The sequence below is a fragment of the Diplotaxodon limnothrissa genome, linkage group LG20, assembly GCF_057381915.1.
Source record: "Diplotaxodon limnothrissa isolate DT_005_m linkage group LG20, D_limnothrissa_male_GT1.1, whole genome shotgun sequence".
Lineage (NCBI taxonomy): Eukaryota > Metazoa > Chordata > Actinopteri > Cichliformes > Cichlidae > Diplotaxodon > Diplotaxodon limnothrissa.
Window position 1 is genome coordinate 9673120 of NC_140615.1, and position 17853 is coordinate 9690972.

General features: G+C 41.4%; 2 protein-coding genes across 8 annotated transcripts; both read right to left on the bottom strand.

Annotated features, from left to right (window-relative positions):
- Positions 1 to 1155: 1155 nt before the first annotated feature.
- slc26a6.1 (solute carrier family 26 member 6, tandem duplicate 1) lies at positions 1156 to 13606 on the bottom strand. 6 transcript variants are annotated; one of them, XM_085344258.1, is made up of 19 exons: positions 13504 to 13606; positions 13154 to 13299; positions 12916 to 13055; positions 12064 to 12174; positions 11622 to 11761; positions 11249 to 11413; positions 10538 to 10690; positions 9806 to 9888; positions 9035 to 9182; positions 8426 to 8539; positions 8196 to 8273; positions 7771 to 7866; positions 7557 to 7663; positions 7219 to 7288; positions 5377 to 5466; positions 4136 to 4297; positions 3097 to 3151; positions 2576 to 2700; positions 1156 to 1699 (listed from the first exon to the last, which is right to left on the bottom strand). In XM_085344258.1, the coding sequence occupies exons 2-19, from the start codon at positions 13297 to 13299 to the stop codon at positions 1670 to 1672; spliced, it is 2013 nt and encodes a 670-aa protein (XP_085200384.1). In that variant the 5' UTR covers positions 13504 to 13606; the 3' UTR covers positions 1156 to 1669. The 6 variants fall into 6 exon arrangements, with proteins under 6 accessions (XP_085200384.1, XP_085200385.1, XP_085200383.1 ...); XM_085344259.1 differs by having other exon boundaries at positions 13154 to 13308; XM_085344257.1 differs by lacking the exon at positions 13504 to 13606 and having other exon boundaries at positions 13154 to 13382.
- A 699-nt stretch (positions 13607 to 14305) lies between these two features.
- On the bottom strand, positions 14306 to 17853 carry LOC146610568 (uncharacterized). 2 transcript variants are annotated; one of them, XM_085344265.1, is made up of 3 exons: positions 17802 to 17853; positions 16735 to 17085; positions 14306 to 14523 (listed from the first exon to the last, which is right to left on the bottom strand). In XM_085344265.1, the coding sequence occupies exons 1-3, from the start codon at positions 17851 to 17853 to the stop codon at positions 14306 to 14308; spliced, it is 621 nt and encodes a 206-aa protein (XP_085200391.1). The 2 variants fall into 2 exon arrangements, with proteins under 2 accessions (XP_085200391.1, XP_085200390.1); XM_085344264.1 differs by having other exon boundaries at positions 16735 to 17109.

Below are 17853 nucleotides of genomic sequence, written 5' to 3' on the forward strand. Positions count from 1 at the left end.
AGAAAAGAAATGGGCATGAAAGAATTGTACAAAGTGCCATTTGAACAGAACAGTGAAAGAGTGAAGGAGATCCGTCACTAGTATGTACAGGTAAAACATGTCTTCTATGTATACTCTAACCTTCAGCACTGTAAACTGTTTTACTTTGTGTAGTTTTATGCAGTAGTCTAGCAATTTTGTATATATACTCACAGAACATACAAAATGCATTATGTTACACAGGAAAAGATGTTCCATTTTCTCTCTCTCTCTAAAGGGAGAGGAACCACTGCACACGTTCATATACGTTGATGAGGCGGGTTTCAATCTGGCCAAAGGCAGAAGGCGTGGAAGAAATCACATTGGACAGGGAGCAACCACCGATGTCCCAGGCCGGTGTGGAGAGAATGTTACAATGTGTGCAGCCATCTCAGACAATGGCATCCTCACCCATATTCTCCTTCTTGGTCCATAAAATACACAACATTTCCTGACTTTTTTAGACACTCTTTACAGGGACATAGTCCCTGAGAATGAGAGGGGTTGAGGCCAACTTAACAAGTATGTCGTTGTGTGGGATAATATCCGTTTTCACCACTCATATCTGGTCAGACAGTGGTTTGCAGCACATGACATAATGCTGGTTGAATTTCTCCCTCCCTACTCCCCATTCCTTAATCCGATAAGAGGAGTTTTTCTCTGCCTGGAGGTGGAAGGTTTATGACTGGCATTCACATGCGCAAATGGCCCTGCTAGCAGCCATGGATGCAGCATGGGATGACATCACAGCTGAGTCATGCAGAGGGTGGATTCGCCACTACAGGTGATATTTTCCTCGCTGCATTGCAAGGAATGGTATCCATTGTGATGTAGATGAAAACATGTAGCCAGACAGACGGGAACGTCTGGATGTGCCAGAATGATTTACATATGTTCAGCTACAATATGTACTGTTATATTGTTCACATTTGTGCACAGCTCTTCCAAAAGGGTGTTTCTTATGTTTATTCTAAATAAATGACTGTAGAGTATTTTTCTTTTGCACAATGTTGTAGAATTACAAACAGCCTACACAGTAAAAATGGGAAACATACGTATTCAGTGTCTTGTACTCACTTACTTCCCTAACTACAGGAATGTTTAACTTTACTGTAGATTTTACTGTAAATGGCTGTACAAAAAGTGAGCATTTTAATGTTAATAGTGATGTGAGAAAAGCACCAAAGCGACGGAGAAAAACTGTAAGAACACTGTTGCCTCGGTTAATGAATAAGCCCATCAGTGCTCTGTGTCTGCATTGTCATCAGGTATTCTCAAGTCTCAACAGCTTAATGGATAAGGCGCTTCTCTTCAAAGCTAGGATGTTTGGGTTTGAGTCCTTTCTGGTGTGACAGATAGTGCTGCGGAGCAGCAGGTGTACTAGGCTCAAAACCAGGAGATTCAAACTTTTCACTCTGCATTGAAAATCAGCAAAATTTCAGAATGTTTAAAACAGCATGAAATGGAGAATACATTTGTTGTTACATTTATTTGTGGAAACACAAAAAAGCAAAGACTGAGAAAAGCCAACCTGGGAAATGTGCAACATGCAAATGCAAAAGAGCATTTCTGTCAAAAATAAATGGACGCCGTCCACCCCAGGGTTGTGTTTGGGGTCTGCTTTATGCAGAATTATTGTCCCTTTGTTGTTTTAACAAATGCTTGTGTCCGAGTTGATTTCCTGATTAGAAGCAAAGAATAAACAAAGAAAATCTTTAAATATGTTGAAATGCGACACAAAAGCACACAATAGCAGATTACAGTTTAAATGAGCAATTTAAAGGAAAGAAAACCAGTGCAGCAAAATATCAGTTCACCAGATTTACAGTTCAATAGATAGAGTGTAAAAATCCCCCCAACAGAACAAAACAAACATAGTGTTCACAACACGCATACAATTCTCCCAAGAGCTGTGACTGCACCTGTGACAATAAGTGTCCAAAATCTCAGTTTACTGGTAACTATGACTAAGCATTTTAATTTTATATTGGGAGAAATGATTGAATGAGCAAAGAGAGTTTTCGGACACAGAAATAATATTTTGTGATCCACACTGTCTCCTCTGGTCAGCCAGATCCAATCACCTTCATACATGATCTAAAAATGCAACTGAAAAGACTCACATGCAAATCCAGCTAACACAGCTTCAATCCTCCCGCCTCAATCAGAGACAGTGTACCAGCCTACAGTCTGCTAAATTCACCTCTAACTAACTACACCCCTACCCTTCTTTCTTGTCTTTTCTTTTCTCAATTTGCATTTTCACACTTAGTATTTTTCAGCCTGTACTGACTACACAAGTGAGTGAGTCAGTTTCACAGATGCAGTAGTACAGTACAGAGGAGCTGTAAACAGTTACATGTTCGATGTGGCTACACAAACACAGCAGAAAACCTGCTGCTCAACAAAACACATATTTAAAAATATGAGATGATTTTAGGAGTGTATGAGCTCTGCTTCCCCGTGAAAGTGGAGTTGAGCAGTTGCAATAGGCAGAATAAAAGAATTGTCTATCTATCTATCTACCTATATATATATATATATATATGGTGCGTACCTCCAGGGACCTGGGTAGGATGGTGAGGCAGTGCTGGACGGCATGATGGACTGATGGAAAGAGACAGGAGCGGGGCAGGCTGTCTGGTATACAACCCTGAGTCTGGAGCTGGGATAAAACTTTCTCTGTAAACATGCAGAGAGAATTAGAAATCACAGAATTTACAGCGTAATTTGAAATATTTACTGATGTTAATCACATGGAAAATGCTTTTACACTCCCATGTCTCATTAGAAAGACACAACCTGCCGTGTGTGCACTGGCATACAAAAAAAAGCTCCTAAAGAAAAAAAATGCGACAGCTACATGAAGTTCAAAATGAAAGAAAAAGAAGCTTGAAGCAAAGCTCCAGTTAGGAGGGGTTGTGAGAACCTGACCTGTGGAAACAGTAACAGCCAAACCCAAGAGAAACGGAGGGTGTGTGTGTGTGGGTGTGTGCGTGAATGAGTGTGTGAGAGAGAAATAGAAGATAAGTCACTCTGTGGGAGATACAGTAAGAGCGCATGAAACATGAGGCTGACCTGGGCAAGCTGCCAGAAAAACACCGACACCCTGGATGTCCAAGACTTCTACAACCTGGTGAAAACACACACAAACATAGGGATCTTGTGACCATATAAACATTACCAATATCATATAAAAGCACATGTATACATAGTGGGACGAATACGTTTCAATTCTTCTTATCCATTAGATAAGAATTATGCAAAAGCTCTGCGTCAACATGCACACGTGTGACGTTGTTAATCGCGTGGTTTGTTTTTATCTCACACGTGACCAGTACGCTGGTCTTTTCTTACATAACCATTTCTTGCTAATATCTTTAATCAGCAAAAAGATATCAGGCTGACAGCACTTTTTCCCTCCCGAGGCCTTGAGAATTAGTGAATACATCTGTTTGGTGATCCAATTTCTAAAGCTGAATTTATTTTTAGTGATATTGACGTAAAACAACTGACTGAATATTTCTCTAAACTATATTTTCTGTCTTATCTGTGACAAAAAGTTGTAGGTAAAGAAAAGCTTTAGCTTAGTGAGAAAGAAAATGTCATTATTTTGTTCATTCAGCTTCAGTCTGTTGTAGTTTCCTTCATAATCTCCACATTTGCTGCTGACACAACACTGATCTGTTCCAACACACACACAAAAAAACCTGCAAAATACGTTTCACTTTACTTTCAAACATGAAGATAAATTTTAGGAACTTAGAACTATTGTCTCAGAAAAATATATCTGGACTCTGTTTGACCTGGAGTCTTGTAGATTTTAATTATCTTGTCATTATTTAGCATCTTACCCATTTACATTAGCATTAGCATTATTCGTAGCATGTTACTGGCTTCTATAGATTTTATTCAGTAAATTTTTTTTTCTGGGTGATAGTGGAAAGAGAAGTTTTCAGAGAACAAATAAAAAACCTACAATACTGCCCACTATGACAGTGCCTCAGAGAATAAGTTCCCTTTAGACTGTTTAGAGTAAATATAAATATATCAAACAAATAAATTATTTCTTCATAGAAATACATTGGCTGCATTCATCCTGCACTTCTCTCCTCACCTTGCAAAGTGCCGTCATGGCCACAGAGTCCATGAAGGTAACAGAGCTGAGATCCAGAACCAAGCAGTAGGTGTGCATGTGTGTCTGCGCTGGGGGGGAAGAAACCGAAGAAGCAGCGATGTGAACTCCAGCTGAGTTTTCCTTCTGACCATGATTCACCGTCTCCAAGTTGCAAGAGGAAAGAAGTGAAGAGGAAAAGTTACAAGTGAAAAATTTACATTTCAGTGCTTCAAACATGCTTTTGAGATTTTTCTATTTCAACTAGAGGTGCACAAATACACACACAAGCACATTGCATAAAGCATGGGGCTGGCGATGAAACTCAGAGTTACACTCACTGGACATTTTCACCGATTCAGTTTCTGGAAACATTCCTCAGAGATTTTGGTCTCACGCTGATGTGCCAGCATCACACAGTTGCTGCATATTTGTCGGCTGCACATCCTTCATGTGAATCTCAAATTCCACCACATCCAAACGGTGCGCTATGGGATCTGGTGACCATGGATATCATCTGAATACAGTGAACTGTTGATACGAGGTAGGATGGAGCCAAGTTTTCATGTTATTTACACCAAATCCTGACCCTCCCATCTGAACGTTGCAGCAGAAATCAAAACTCATCAGATGAGGGTACATTTTTCCAATTTTCTACTGTCCAGTTTTGCCAAATTGCAGCTTCAGTTTTTTGTCTTTAGCTGACAGGAGTGGTACTCAGTGTGGTCCTGTGGTGCTGCAGTTCGTTTGCTTCGACATTTGTGTTCAGAGATGCTCTTCATGGTTGTAATCTGTGATTATTTGATTTACTGTCACTTTTCTGTTACCATGTCTACCATGTCGAGTCCTTTTCCTTTGACCTCTGACATGAAAAGGGCATTTTTCCTTTAGAACTGCTGCTCACGGGATATTTTCTCTCTTTCATCCCATTCTTTGCAAACTGTAGAGATGGTCATGTGGGAAAATTGCAGTAGATCAGCAGTTTGTGAAATACTCAGTCCAGCCCGTCTTTTCTCATCCTACGTTCAAAGTCACCTAAATCACCTGTCTCTGAGCTACTGCTATGTGATTGGCTGATTAGAGTTTTATGTCTAAAAGACTTAATGTTTGGTAATCATTAGGTTGAAGATTCAAGATTAATAGTTACATATCAGGACAGAGCTCTAGGAGATCAATGTGTGTGTGCATATGTATGTGTGTGTGTGTGTGTGTGTGTGTGTGTGTGTGTGTGTGTGTATTGGCACCTGTCTTATCTTTGTGAACACCAGTTCAGAGTTGGCAAAGTAAAGTGGACTTGAACATGTGAGTATCGTCACGCCTGGAATTTGCTTCGCCTGTTAAGAAAAACAGACATGCATTTAACAGTGGACAGGTGTAACAGGTTACTGTAGTGACACACGGGCAGTACTTGCAGCAAAATTCTGGTGCACTCACTTTAAGGGACATTAGAAAAACAGATGTGTGCAGTACAGTAGGGTAACACCTGTGCCATCTCCTTTGTTCATTAAAAAAAGATGCTACTAGATATTGATGAAGGTATTTGTATATGTTCTCTATTTTGCTGTTATATTTTCAGCAGATGTATGGACAGACTTAATATTCATTATTGTTACCATTAAATATCTATACACATAAAGACTTAAATTCTTCATTTTAAGGTCAAACAGTTTAAGTCTATATAGCTATAGAAAAAAAAGGCTGTTTCTTATTGCTCAAATAAAACATGACCCTGAGACTTAACTGCTAACCGCTAAGTTAAAGAGTAAGAAAATGGCTGTTTGTATTTAGACTTTAGAGACATGGGTTCTTTTTTCTCAGCTAATCTGGATCTTTTGTTGGGTAATCTGTGATTCATGTAGGGTCTTCTACAGGGAATTCCACTGTATACAGTACCACAACATCTATGATGTAAGATGAAGAACATACACAGAGGGCAGATGTGCAGCAGCCACCAGAGTAACAGACTGAGGAGAGAATCGAGTGGAGGGAACAGAGAGTGAGAAGTTAAGAGGAAGTCACTGATGCTCTGTGCCCAGACAGATTGCCTTGGGTTGCAGTTTGGTATTTTGATGTGTGACAGATGGTCGGTTTCAGCCTGGGGTGTATTTTTAGTAGGTTTTGGCTCTGTGACAGTTTCACTTAATAAAACCTGACCTGAGGAAGAAAACATGGTTTGTTATTGGGTGTCATGTATGCTTTTTCTCTCGGTGGGGGGTTTAGTACTTTATATCATCAACATAAACAACGGAGATTCGTTTTGATGAGGGCAAAGGGATTTAATAGCTGTGATGCATGCATACACAGCTACTGAAATATTCCAGCTTAAATATATCTACATATTTCCCAAAGGCTTTTCCATTATGTCAAAAAAATCTACAAAAAGTCTTTCACGCTGATGTTGATGTGTTTATGCTAATTTGCACACCAGCCTCTGTCTGAAAGATTGATGTGCAGATACAAAACAAGCTGTGGAGAATTCATAATTGACTGGCTTTCATACTGATACCACTTTACATACGCTAGCTCACAGACTGCAGCCAGCCAGGATCATCGGGAGTCATGTAATGTCAGCGTGATTCATCTCTGCCAATCAATAAATCGTTGTAGCTCTTCACATTTTAATAGCCCATGACCCAATTACGAACGACTGGATTATTAACCCTCGTCCTACAGACATATTTTACACATCTGGACACAAGGAATACTTCGCCTTAAGGAGCAAATATAAAGGGTGTGTAAAACTGAAGCTGATCAGAAAGAAGCTTAAATCACAGAGAGATGCTGAAGGAGGAGAAACCCCAAATAAAAGTGTAACAAGAAGTCTGAAGAGAGTTTAAATTCAGTCAGTTCTGCAGCTGTGTAGTGAAACCTCATTTATACTCTGACCTTATAAGAATTTCAAAGAATCTCTTCTTTAGATCAACGACCGTCATGTTCTCAACGTTTATAGTCGCTTGGAAAAGATTTCAAAGTTAAAACTGTAACAAAACAGAACAGGGACTGCACTGGGGTTGTGTTTTAATGATTTTCTGATTATTTCTTTTCTTTGATGTTGTGAGATGGATTTATATTTTTCTGAAGTTTACCTCAAGGTAGCGCTCCACATCTCTGTAACAGTCTGTACCAGGAATGTGACCCAAAACAACGGTGGTGGAGCTGGAAGATGAGGACAAGATGAAAAGTGTGAGAGAGACAGAGGGGAATACTGATGAGTGCACAAGTCGTCCTGAGTCCTGAGGGGGGAGAGAAACAGACAGTGGAACCATTTAAACCATATAAAAGTATGTGAAGCAATGACTTTGTGAAAACATAATAAATGTTGGCAGGGACTTTTGGATTTTCACTCCAAAATAAATACAGTGATCTTTTTTTTCTTTTGGTCCAAAATGCTCCATGTAAGGTTTGTAAAATCACATTCACTGACTGTTGTGTCCTGTAAAGGAGTGTGACCAGAGAGAAGACGACAGCCACAGCCAGACCCAGATCCAGGTTAAAAATGAAGGTGGAAGTCAGTGACACTATCCACACGAGCTAAAGGAACGCAGGGAGAAGAGAGGGAAAATTCCTGGATCAGTCCCGGAATGGTGTTTGTAGCTGTTTCTGTGCTATGATTAATGATGTGTGTGCGCCAAGCCCACCAGGTCTAATCTGTCAGATTTCCAGAGCAGACGCACATCTCTGAACTGAGCCAGTATGCCCTGAAGGTTCACCACGATAATCACTGCCAGCACTGCCTGGTACACACAGCAAACCATTACCCAACATTGGCTCAGACACGTGAATCACCCTGGCGATCGTTTCCATGCTTTAGGGAAAGTAAAGGTGTCTTAGCGCTACGAGACATTGACTCACCTCATTTCATGTCCTGTAATCACGTGTAAACTTGCCAGAAAGAAGTTCTTACTTATCATCAAAATAATACTAAAAACTTTAAATATTCCATTTCTCTGTTGCTGTCTGGAAAACGTGACTGCCATGGGTGAGAGTCTGGTGATTTGAACTCTAGCTGTAAGAGCTTGTATAATAAACATTAATAATACCTGTTATGTTAGATTCGCTTTACCTTTGGCAGCTGCTCAAAGAGATAACCAATCTCCAACAAGACTGTCAGAATCAACAGAGCTGACACCAGACCAGCCATCTAAAAATATGAACAAAAAGAACACCGCAAGCAAAGAAGAAAATGACTTACAGCACATTATGAGACTCATAACGTTTTAGTAGGTGCTATTTTAGCCTGATTAAAAATGTGTTTAGCTGAAGGGAGCTGGACTTCTGAAAAAGATAATTGACCTGTGTTTTGACACCGATGCTTTCCTGGACCATGCTGCGAGAAAAGGAGCAGCTGACAGCAAAGCACTGAAACATCGCTCCAATGGTGTTACACAGACCCAGCGCCAGCAGGTCCTGAGGCAGGGACATACAGCTGAGTCCACATCTTTAAATGGCTAAATGACTAGCTACATCACATTTATCACTTATATTTGATTTCTACATGTTCTGTATCTACAGTACATCACCCTACTCTTCATGTTTGCCCTGCCCTGGGTTGCACGGCCAGAAAACTCTGACTTACTCTCAGTCGTCTCTACAGCAGATTTAACAATGAGGCTAAAAAAGGAAGTAGTTGCAGTGAATTGTTCAAAGAAGATTCATCCAGGAAAGTCAGACAAACTTCAAAAAAAGAGTTTGAAGGGAATCAAAGCTGAGGTTCAGCAAGTGTGCCTACATTTGCAGAAATCTGGGGACACCACTTTAATTTCCAGAAGGCACTGGAAGTGCAGTTTCATTAAAACACCTTTAATTAACTTTACTTCTCTCAGTTTCTCTGCACGATATTGAAACAAATAACAGAGTATGTATTTTCTGATCTGAGTTAAACTGTTATTGGGGTGAATGTACCTGACTCGGGTCCACACAGTAGCCATGTTTGTTGGCAAACATTGAGCCCATGGCTGAGAGGAAACTGAAGCCAATCAAAGCCAAGGACAGAGCTGGAATGAAAAGCTCTCTGGACTGAGACAAGGAGGGAAGAGCTGGGGGAGACAGGCTGGAGAGGAGCAGGAGGAGGAGGAGAGGTTCTTTGACTCAGTGACTAAGATATTATTAAAAGGAAAGAAATTATAATATTCAGTATTATAAAGAATTATGACTACCTTGTGAATTATTCATCATAACACAGCATTTTCTTAAAGCTATCAGGTGTGACAAAGCTAGCAGCACATTTGCAACATGACAACAAAAGCATGAAGAACTGATACTTTTCTTCTCATAGAAATATTTGTGAGCTACAGTTTAGATGTTAGTGTCATTTTCTTTGCATGATATTAACACTTTAAAGCTAATAGGTAAATAAAAGCAGCATAATGTCTTTTTCTGCCATAAATCTACTTGACTCACTTTGAGTTAGAGAGAATTACATTTTTCTGGAGTCACATTAAACTGATTCATTTCAGACCATTTTTCTAAAAGGATTTTTCAGAGTCTTTTTGTTGCTTTTGTGTTGGAGGGAATATTACATTTGACAGTTAGAAGTTAGCATTTCCAGCTTGACAATCATTGACAATCGTGACTATTTGATTTTTTTTTTTTAAAAAGAAGAAGAAAAGAAGAAAAAAGAAAAAGCAAATCTAAATGACTAAAGCAAACAAACAATAACCCAGTTCTACTGACCCACTGGGTATGTGTCCCACCACCTGGACTCTGTGCTGTCCAGCCAGATCCATCTGTACTGACAGGAGGGTGCTGAGAACAATCTATGAGAGAAAAGCAGTGGAAGTGACATTTTCTGCACTGAATGTTCACTTTGGAAAAGAAGAATATAAAGTAATCTGCATCCTAATATCACATAAATCGGCCAGTTCAAGTACACACTGACATAAACAGATAACTGATAAAACTAGCCTTTGTCTTAAAGCTTTTTCCCCCATGATATACTACAAAACCTACAATTGTATATAACTGAAAACATGAAGCATAAAAAACGTCGGGAGTTCTTTTGCACGCAGTACGTTTTTTACCTCTCTTGCTCTCTTTTTTTGTTATAAAATTAAATAGCTGTGTAATTACATAGCTGTAACTACATTAAAAAATGTTACAGTAATCCTTAATTGAAATCTTTAAATTACTTGAAGAACTGAGAAGCAGTACAAACAAACAAATTCAATTCTTATCAACACATCAGACAAGAGAATGATGATTAACCAGTGTCCAGGTGCACATATTTGCTGTATGTGGAGAATCGTGGCTTTGGAGATTAAAAACAGATTATTATATAATTATGAGTCATTCATCAGTTCATCACCGTGGCATCTGTCCATCTGGGTGCATCTTATGGACATGAGTCTACTGTTTATGTGTTTGTGTGTGTGCGTGTGTGTGCGTGTGTGTCTGTGTGTGTTTCACCAGTATAAGCTCCCATGGTATGGCGACAGGCAGTTTGTTCTTAAACCGCTCATTCAGCAGTTTGCCTCCGATGAGCATCAGCAAAGAAACCAAAGAGACTAACAGAGTTCCTGTTACAGCATTGGTCACTCCATACAGAACATCTATGAAAGTCTGCAAGACACACACACAAAACTTCCAGCTGCACTTTCAAATTATAGGACCTGCTTTAATAACGCAGCAGGAAACTGCATTTGCTCTTACGGCCACCTGAGGTAGCTCCAGAAGAATATACTCACATGTCCAAATGCCCAACTAAATGGTTTTCACATTTTCAGATTCATGTGCTCTAGTGCACATCAAACCTTACAGTTCAGTGGCTCTGGAGGAAATCAACCACCTGCAAAGTGCTGATAAAACACCCTGACACTTAAGAAGTGCAATACTGTCAGTGTAGAGGTGACACGATGTGTCTTTGAAGGAGTTTAATTTGCACCACGTAGTGCCAAAGAAAAAGAAAGTAATTTACAGCCACGGCCCATGCAGTTAGGAGGTATCATTAGATTATTTCTTTATTCCTGATAAAAAAAAAAGTTCACAGAGAGGTTTTTTTACATGAAGTCTAGAAAAAGGATGATGCTCTCCTTTGTTTCTTGTTTCTGGACTTACTTATTTCAGCTCAAAGGTGGCGTGCCTGAATGTGTGCATGATAGTGCAGCTGTTTCAACTGACCCTAGGTGAAGCCAGCAGTCCAGTATGTTTCTGTACTGGTGCTCCTGTCATTAGCGGCAGCTGTACGATGATCATGTGCAGGGCGGCTGCTGTGGTGTAGGCTCTGATTACAGGATCCGACAGCCAGCGGCACACAACACCTCCCCGCAGCAGGTACAAAAGGAGCTAAAGACACACAAACGCAGACACAAGAAGGTTTAGTATTTCCATTTTGACTGAGTGCCACTCTAGTCTTAATTAATTAAAAATAAATGAATGGTAGTTTACAAAATATCAGAATCACAATTCTGGATGTGTGTGTGTGTGTGTGTGTGTGTGTGTGTGTGTGTGTGTGTGTGTGTGTGTGTGTGTGTGTGTGTGTGTGTGTGCGTACTTGTATTAGGCCACAAAGGAAGGTGACTTGCACCGTTACGTTTACTTTGGCTGCTTCAACAGCTGCTTCATCACCGTCGCTAAGCAACTCCACATTAGCTGTCACAGTCCCAATCATGATGGACAGGACAGCAAAGGTACCTGTCACACACACACACACACACACACACACACACACACACACACACACACACACACACACACACACACACACACACACACAGAGCAGCAGAACTAGTTTACTCTTTCCTGAAGTATCTTTAGTTACTGAATTAGGCTTTATTTAGTAAAATGATTGAATAAGAAAAATACTTTTTAAACGATTAAATTATTTTTTTTGCAACAGAAAAAATTCCTAATAGATTTTCAGAGGTGCTCATGGAAACGTCACTGTATGGAATGACTGTAGGAAAATCCAGAAAAGCGTCAAATGTAAGAATCACCGATGGAGAGGTGTCTGGAAGTGCCAAAGATGAAGTAGACGATCAGAGGATAAAGAGAAGCGTACAGACCAAATGCTGGAGGAATTCCTGCCAACATGGCATTGGCCATACCTGGAAAAGAATAAAGGAGGCGGCTGTGCAAATCAGTGTTGAATAAATCTGTGGATAATATAGGTGCCAATTTTCACATTTACACTCATTCTAAACCCTTCAGCAAATTTGAATGAAACTGGGTTCATATGAAGTCTGATATGAACTTGAAATTATAAATCTTAGCTCAATTTGACACTTTGTCTGTAATGCTGCAAAGCAAAGTTATATGTTTTTAAATTATTTCCTTTCACAATGTGCTGTGACCTCTAGAATTGGCAGTTGCAGTTTCCATTTTGAAATAATTAAAACGTGTGGCCAGGCTTACATATTTATCCAATGAAAGCAATGTTTCTCTGCATCACAACCTCCCACCTACACACTACACCTTAACCTTACAGGCTGTAAAATGCAGAAACTTAAATATGATTGTGAATTAGTTATTTTAGATGTTATATTTGGATTCAGCATATTAAAATGCACAAGAAAGAAACAGCTCACTTAAGTGCTTAAATTAAGGTTAGGGCCACAAAGTTGCCACAAAGATCTACGTGAAAGTTTGATGGATTTAATAATTTATTGTTGGTTAAAGATTATTATAGTTCTTTAGTCTTTATCAATCAAAGTCATATTGTAAATCTTAATGCGATAAGGGAGGGGAATGAAGCCTTTATAGATTTGTGAGTGAAGGTATTGTGGCAGACTGTAGTTCAGACTCTTTTGTGACTTTTATGATACTCTTATCTGTTGCTGTAGCCTAACCCTGGGGTAGATGCATGATCCCAACGCTGATGCCAGACACCAGATCTCCGACGGCGTTGTGTCTAACGGAGTAATGAGGGAGCCATGACAGGACGGGAATAACCTCCAGCACGAAGCTTTTTATCCTGGAACCAGAACACCTGGAGGAAAACACGCACAAGCTATCAGCTATAGAGCCTCAGATAAACACAGCTGGGTCAAACGCAGTAAGGCCAAAAAATGTTATCCTTTGACTCACCGACATTGTGACTTTACCCTCTCCGAAAGTGACAGACACTTCTTTTCTAGCCTCTGCCCGAGGAGATCCAGCTGTGCTTCGTCCAGGGCGTGTGCGAGAACAAGCTGCCTGGAGCGTGGCCGGTCATTTTGCTCAACGCTGTCCATCTGAAATAACTGTGGAAGATTACTGAGAGCACAGTGAAGTTTCATTCTGCCTGCGTTTGAACACTGTGTGTTTGTTTAATGTGCCTCGCTGACCTGTTTTCATGTGTGCTAAATCTGTGAATAAAGTCACATGACAAAAGCGAAAAGAAGTGCTTCTTCAGGAAAACTTAAACAAATTAAAGCAGTGAATGAAAAAAGACTTACTTAATCTCTATCAGCAAGAAGCCGCATTATTACAAAGAGATCACTTGGGTGACAGTGAGAGTGCATGTATTAGGGTAACGCACACACACACAAGCTTTCACACACTTTCACACGCTTTTACACGTGAGTCACGGAAAGTGGAAAAGAGCCTTGAACTCTGGACATTACAGTTAGTTTACAGCCCCTTTCTCCTCCCATTCACCAGCTCATTCAGTACCTCTGAATGCCTCTATTATTCCAGCTCAGCTTCCACAGACTCACGTGTGTGTGTTTGTGTGTGTGTGTGTGAGAGAGAGAGGGAGAGAGAGAGAACAGGGTGAGAAAGGTAGGCAGGGATAAGGTTATAGAGTAAATGAGAATCTACAGGAGGTCTATCTGTATGAAACAGAAGCCATTAAAACAGAGAAAGCTGATAAAACAGAGCAACTAGAATGATAGTAAAGTTGTTTTTATTTCATAAATATACACACACATAACGCATAACACAATACACACAACAGGAACGTAAGTAAATTGCTGTGGAGCTGAAAACCAGAGGAATGAACTCACACCCTTAGAAACTATTTTTTAAATAAATTTCAAAACATCAAACAAATAAAATCCAGCTCTCGAAAAGCAATGAACACAGAATGAATAGAATAACATGCAGTCTTATTGTCTTATCCTATTGTGCCAAAAAAAAAAAAAAATCCCTCACCCATCACTCTTACTTTGAAAATAAAATATCACATTTTACTAATACAATAATATACTCAAGAAAGGCAGATTTGAACTATCAGTAGGAACACGCAGCTCTGCGTCTTCAGTAGTGTATCTGTTTCGAAAGCAATAAGAGGTTTTTGACACGCTCGGCACGCCAGCGAGGAGACTGGTGCAGCGGCAGCTCGAAGAAGGAGAAAGTGAAGCTCCGAGAGAAACTGAGGTCAGTGATGGGGTGAAGCGGTGGGAGACGGGGGGCACGAGGAAGCCGACACTGAGGCAACACCCTCCGCCTCAGCTGCAAATCTTTAGCTGCTCCACCTGTGCAAAAAGATGTTCTGGTTAGGGCAGGGACAGTATTAAAACACAGACAGTTAAAGGACAATATTAAATATAGAATATTACATATTTTATATCACAATAATATCAACAGGAGATACATGTTAAATGAGTCAGATTAACTGATAACTGATGCCTCTGTTCCTCTTCTTACAATGTAACTCAAAGCTAGGCTAACATGATTTTTAGCTGCATTCACTCTATTTATGTGCTTTGTATAATGTAACATGACAAAGTATTTTTATAAGACACACAATGTAGCACTAAAGTTATCATAGTTAATAACAAGGAAACATAATACTTAATAATAATTAATGGGTTACATGTGATAACACTGGGTGTGTTCCATTTAGCATTAATAATTAATCATGAAAAACATCCATCCATCCTCATCCGCTTTGTCCGGGGCCGGGTCGCGGGGGCAGCAGCCTAAGCAAAGAGGCTCAGACCTCCCTCTCCCCAGCCACCTCCTCCAGCTTATCCGGGGGAATACCAAGGCGTTCCCAGGCCAGCCGAGAGATATAATCTCTCCAGCGTGTCCTGGGTCTGCCCCGGGGCCTCCTCCCGGTGGGACATGCCTGGAACACCTCACCCAGGAGGCGCCCAGGGGGCATCCTTGTCAGATGCCCGAACCACCTCAGCTGGCTCCTTTCGATGTGGAGCAGCAGCTGCTCTACTCTGAGCCCCTCCCGGATGGCCGAACTTCTCACCCTATCTCTAAGGGAGAGGCCAGCCACCCTTCGGAGGAAGCTCATTTCTGCCGCTTGTATCCGCGATCTCGTTCTTTCGGTCACTACCCACAGCTCGTGGCCATAGATGAGGGTAGGGACGTAGACCGACCGGTAAATTGAGAGCTTCGCTTTTACACTCAGCTCCCTCTTCACCACGACGGACCGGTGCAGCGTCCGCATTACTGCAGCTGCAGCCCCAATCCGTCTGTCGATCTCCGGCTCCCTTCTCCCATCACTCGCGAACAAGACCCCGAGATACTTGAACTCCTCCACTTGGGGCAGGAACTCATCCCGGACCCGGAGTGGGCACTCCACCCTTTTCCGGCTGAGAACCATGGCCTCAGATTTGGAGGTGCTGATCCTCATTCCCGCTGCTTCACACTCGGCTGCGAACCGTTCCAGTGCGAGCTGGAGGCCCTCACCCGATGAAGCCAACAGAACCACATCATCTGCAAAAATCAGAGATGAGATTCTGAGGCCACCAAAGCGAAAGCCCTCCGCCACTTGGCTGCGCCTAGAAATCCTGTCCATAAAAATTATGAACAGAACCGGTGACAAAGGGCAGCCCTGGCGGAGCCCATCACCCACCGGGAACGAGTCCGACTTATTGCCGGCAATGCGAACCAAGCTCTTGCAACGGTTGTATAGGGATCGAATGGCCCGTAGCAATGGGCCAGACACCCCATATTCCCGCAACACCTCCCACAGGACACCCCGAGGGACACGGTCGAATGCCTTCTCCAAGTCCACAAAACACATGTAGACTGGTTGGGCAAACTCCCATGCACCCTCAAGTATCCTGGAGAGGATAAAGAGCTGGTCCAGTGTTCCGCGACCAGGACGGAAACCGCATTGTTCCTCCTGTATCCGAGGTTCAACTAACGGACGAACTCTCCTTTCCAGCACCCTGGCATAGACTTTCCCAGGGAGGCTGAGGAGTGTGATCCCCCTGTAGTTGGAACACACCCTCCGGTCCCCTTTCTTAAAGATGGGGACCACCACCCCGGTCTGCCAGTCCACAGGTACTGCCCCTGATCTCCACGCAACATTGCAGAGGCGTGTCAACCAGGACAGCCCTACAACGTCCAGAGCCTTCAGGAACTCGGGGCGGACCTCATCAACACCAGGGGCTCTGCCACCAAGGAGTTGTTTAACTGCCTCAGTGACCTCGCCCCCGGAAATTGGCGGGTCATGAAAAACATTTTTTAAAATAATCTGTCTGCTGCCAACTTTTTCTTTGTATCGTAAAGCATAATTACAGTATATTAAAGTGTGTGAGTGATCTTATTTGAATTCTTTTTAAATTTTACAGGCTCCGTTAAATTAACTATCAGCTATTAGGTATCAATCACTACCAAGTGTTCCTGCAGGGACGTTATGTGTGTAGCTGGACTCATTAGACTTTAAGTAATATTGTCATCTGGTTTTGTTTGGTAATGGCTGTCCCTTTTTGTAGTCATACCTGCGCTGTTTTGCGTGACTGCCACAGGTGGAGATGGAATTTGAGAGTTAAAACTTGAGCCTGAACTGTCTTTGTCTTCTTCTTGTCTCCTGCCATGATATGGGGTAGCTGACGGTATTTCCTCGGGAACAGGAGAGGCTGGGGGTGGAGGTGGAGAGGGTCGTGGAGTAAGTATTTTGGGAATTGAGTCAAAGCAGGACTCAGATAGAGCCAGCCTTCCCCAAGGAGTCATGGTGGCGTCTGAGAGGAGGATGGAGGAGGGTCCTGGATGAGGGTGAGTGTCAGAGGAGAAAGAAGTCTTCTGCTGTCTGTTACGCTTTCTGCGACTGGACTGGTGGGGGTGCCAGAGACCTGGAGAGGAGGGGGTTGGCTTGGCTGTAAACAAAAGCAGTGGAGATGGTAAGAGAAACTTTTGCTTTGTCAATAAACTGTAATTGGAACTGATGCACTAACAAGAACTGATTTGATTTCCCTAATATAATTTTTCCATAACTTTCATTTTTTGATGAAGTCTATCCCCATGTTTATCGCTGACGTCGCCTTGATTTGTTGGAAAAAAGTATGGAAAGTCTAATCTTGAAAACGTATTTCTTAAATGCTGAAATCCTCATTGTCCAATACTGCGAGCATCATGACATAAAAATGGAAAGTGCTAACTAAAAAAGGTGAGCAAGTGAACATTTTCACAGTGCAGGTTAAAGAGTCCCAGTAGCAAAATCCTCATTCTATCAATCAATCTCTTTTTCTATAGCACATTGAAAAGGACAGTGTTCAACAAAGTGCATTTGTTGACCAGTGTCAGAATATTGTCATGTGGTGAGATAAAGACATGTCTATAAAGAGGTGACACAATTTGAGTTGGATTTATGCTACATGAAAACTTCTGCTTGTATGATTTCATAACTTGTATCATTTTGTTTGTGGAGACCTTGCACTGTCAAAAGGGCAACTCTGCCACAGAAATAACCACATTGCACAAAATAAAACACTCATTAATTATAATAGCTGTGAGTTAGATCACTTTATCTAACTCTTCAGTAATATAGTCCTTGAATCTCATTGATTACCTGTTGATTTAGTCCCAGATGAACCAATGAAAGGCAGGCGGTCAGGTAACAT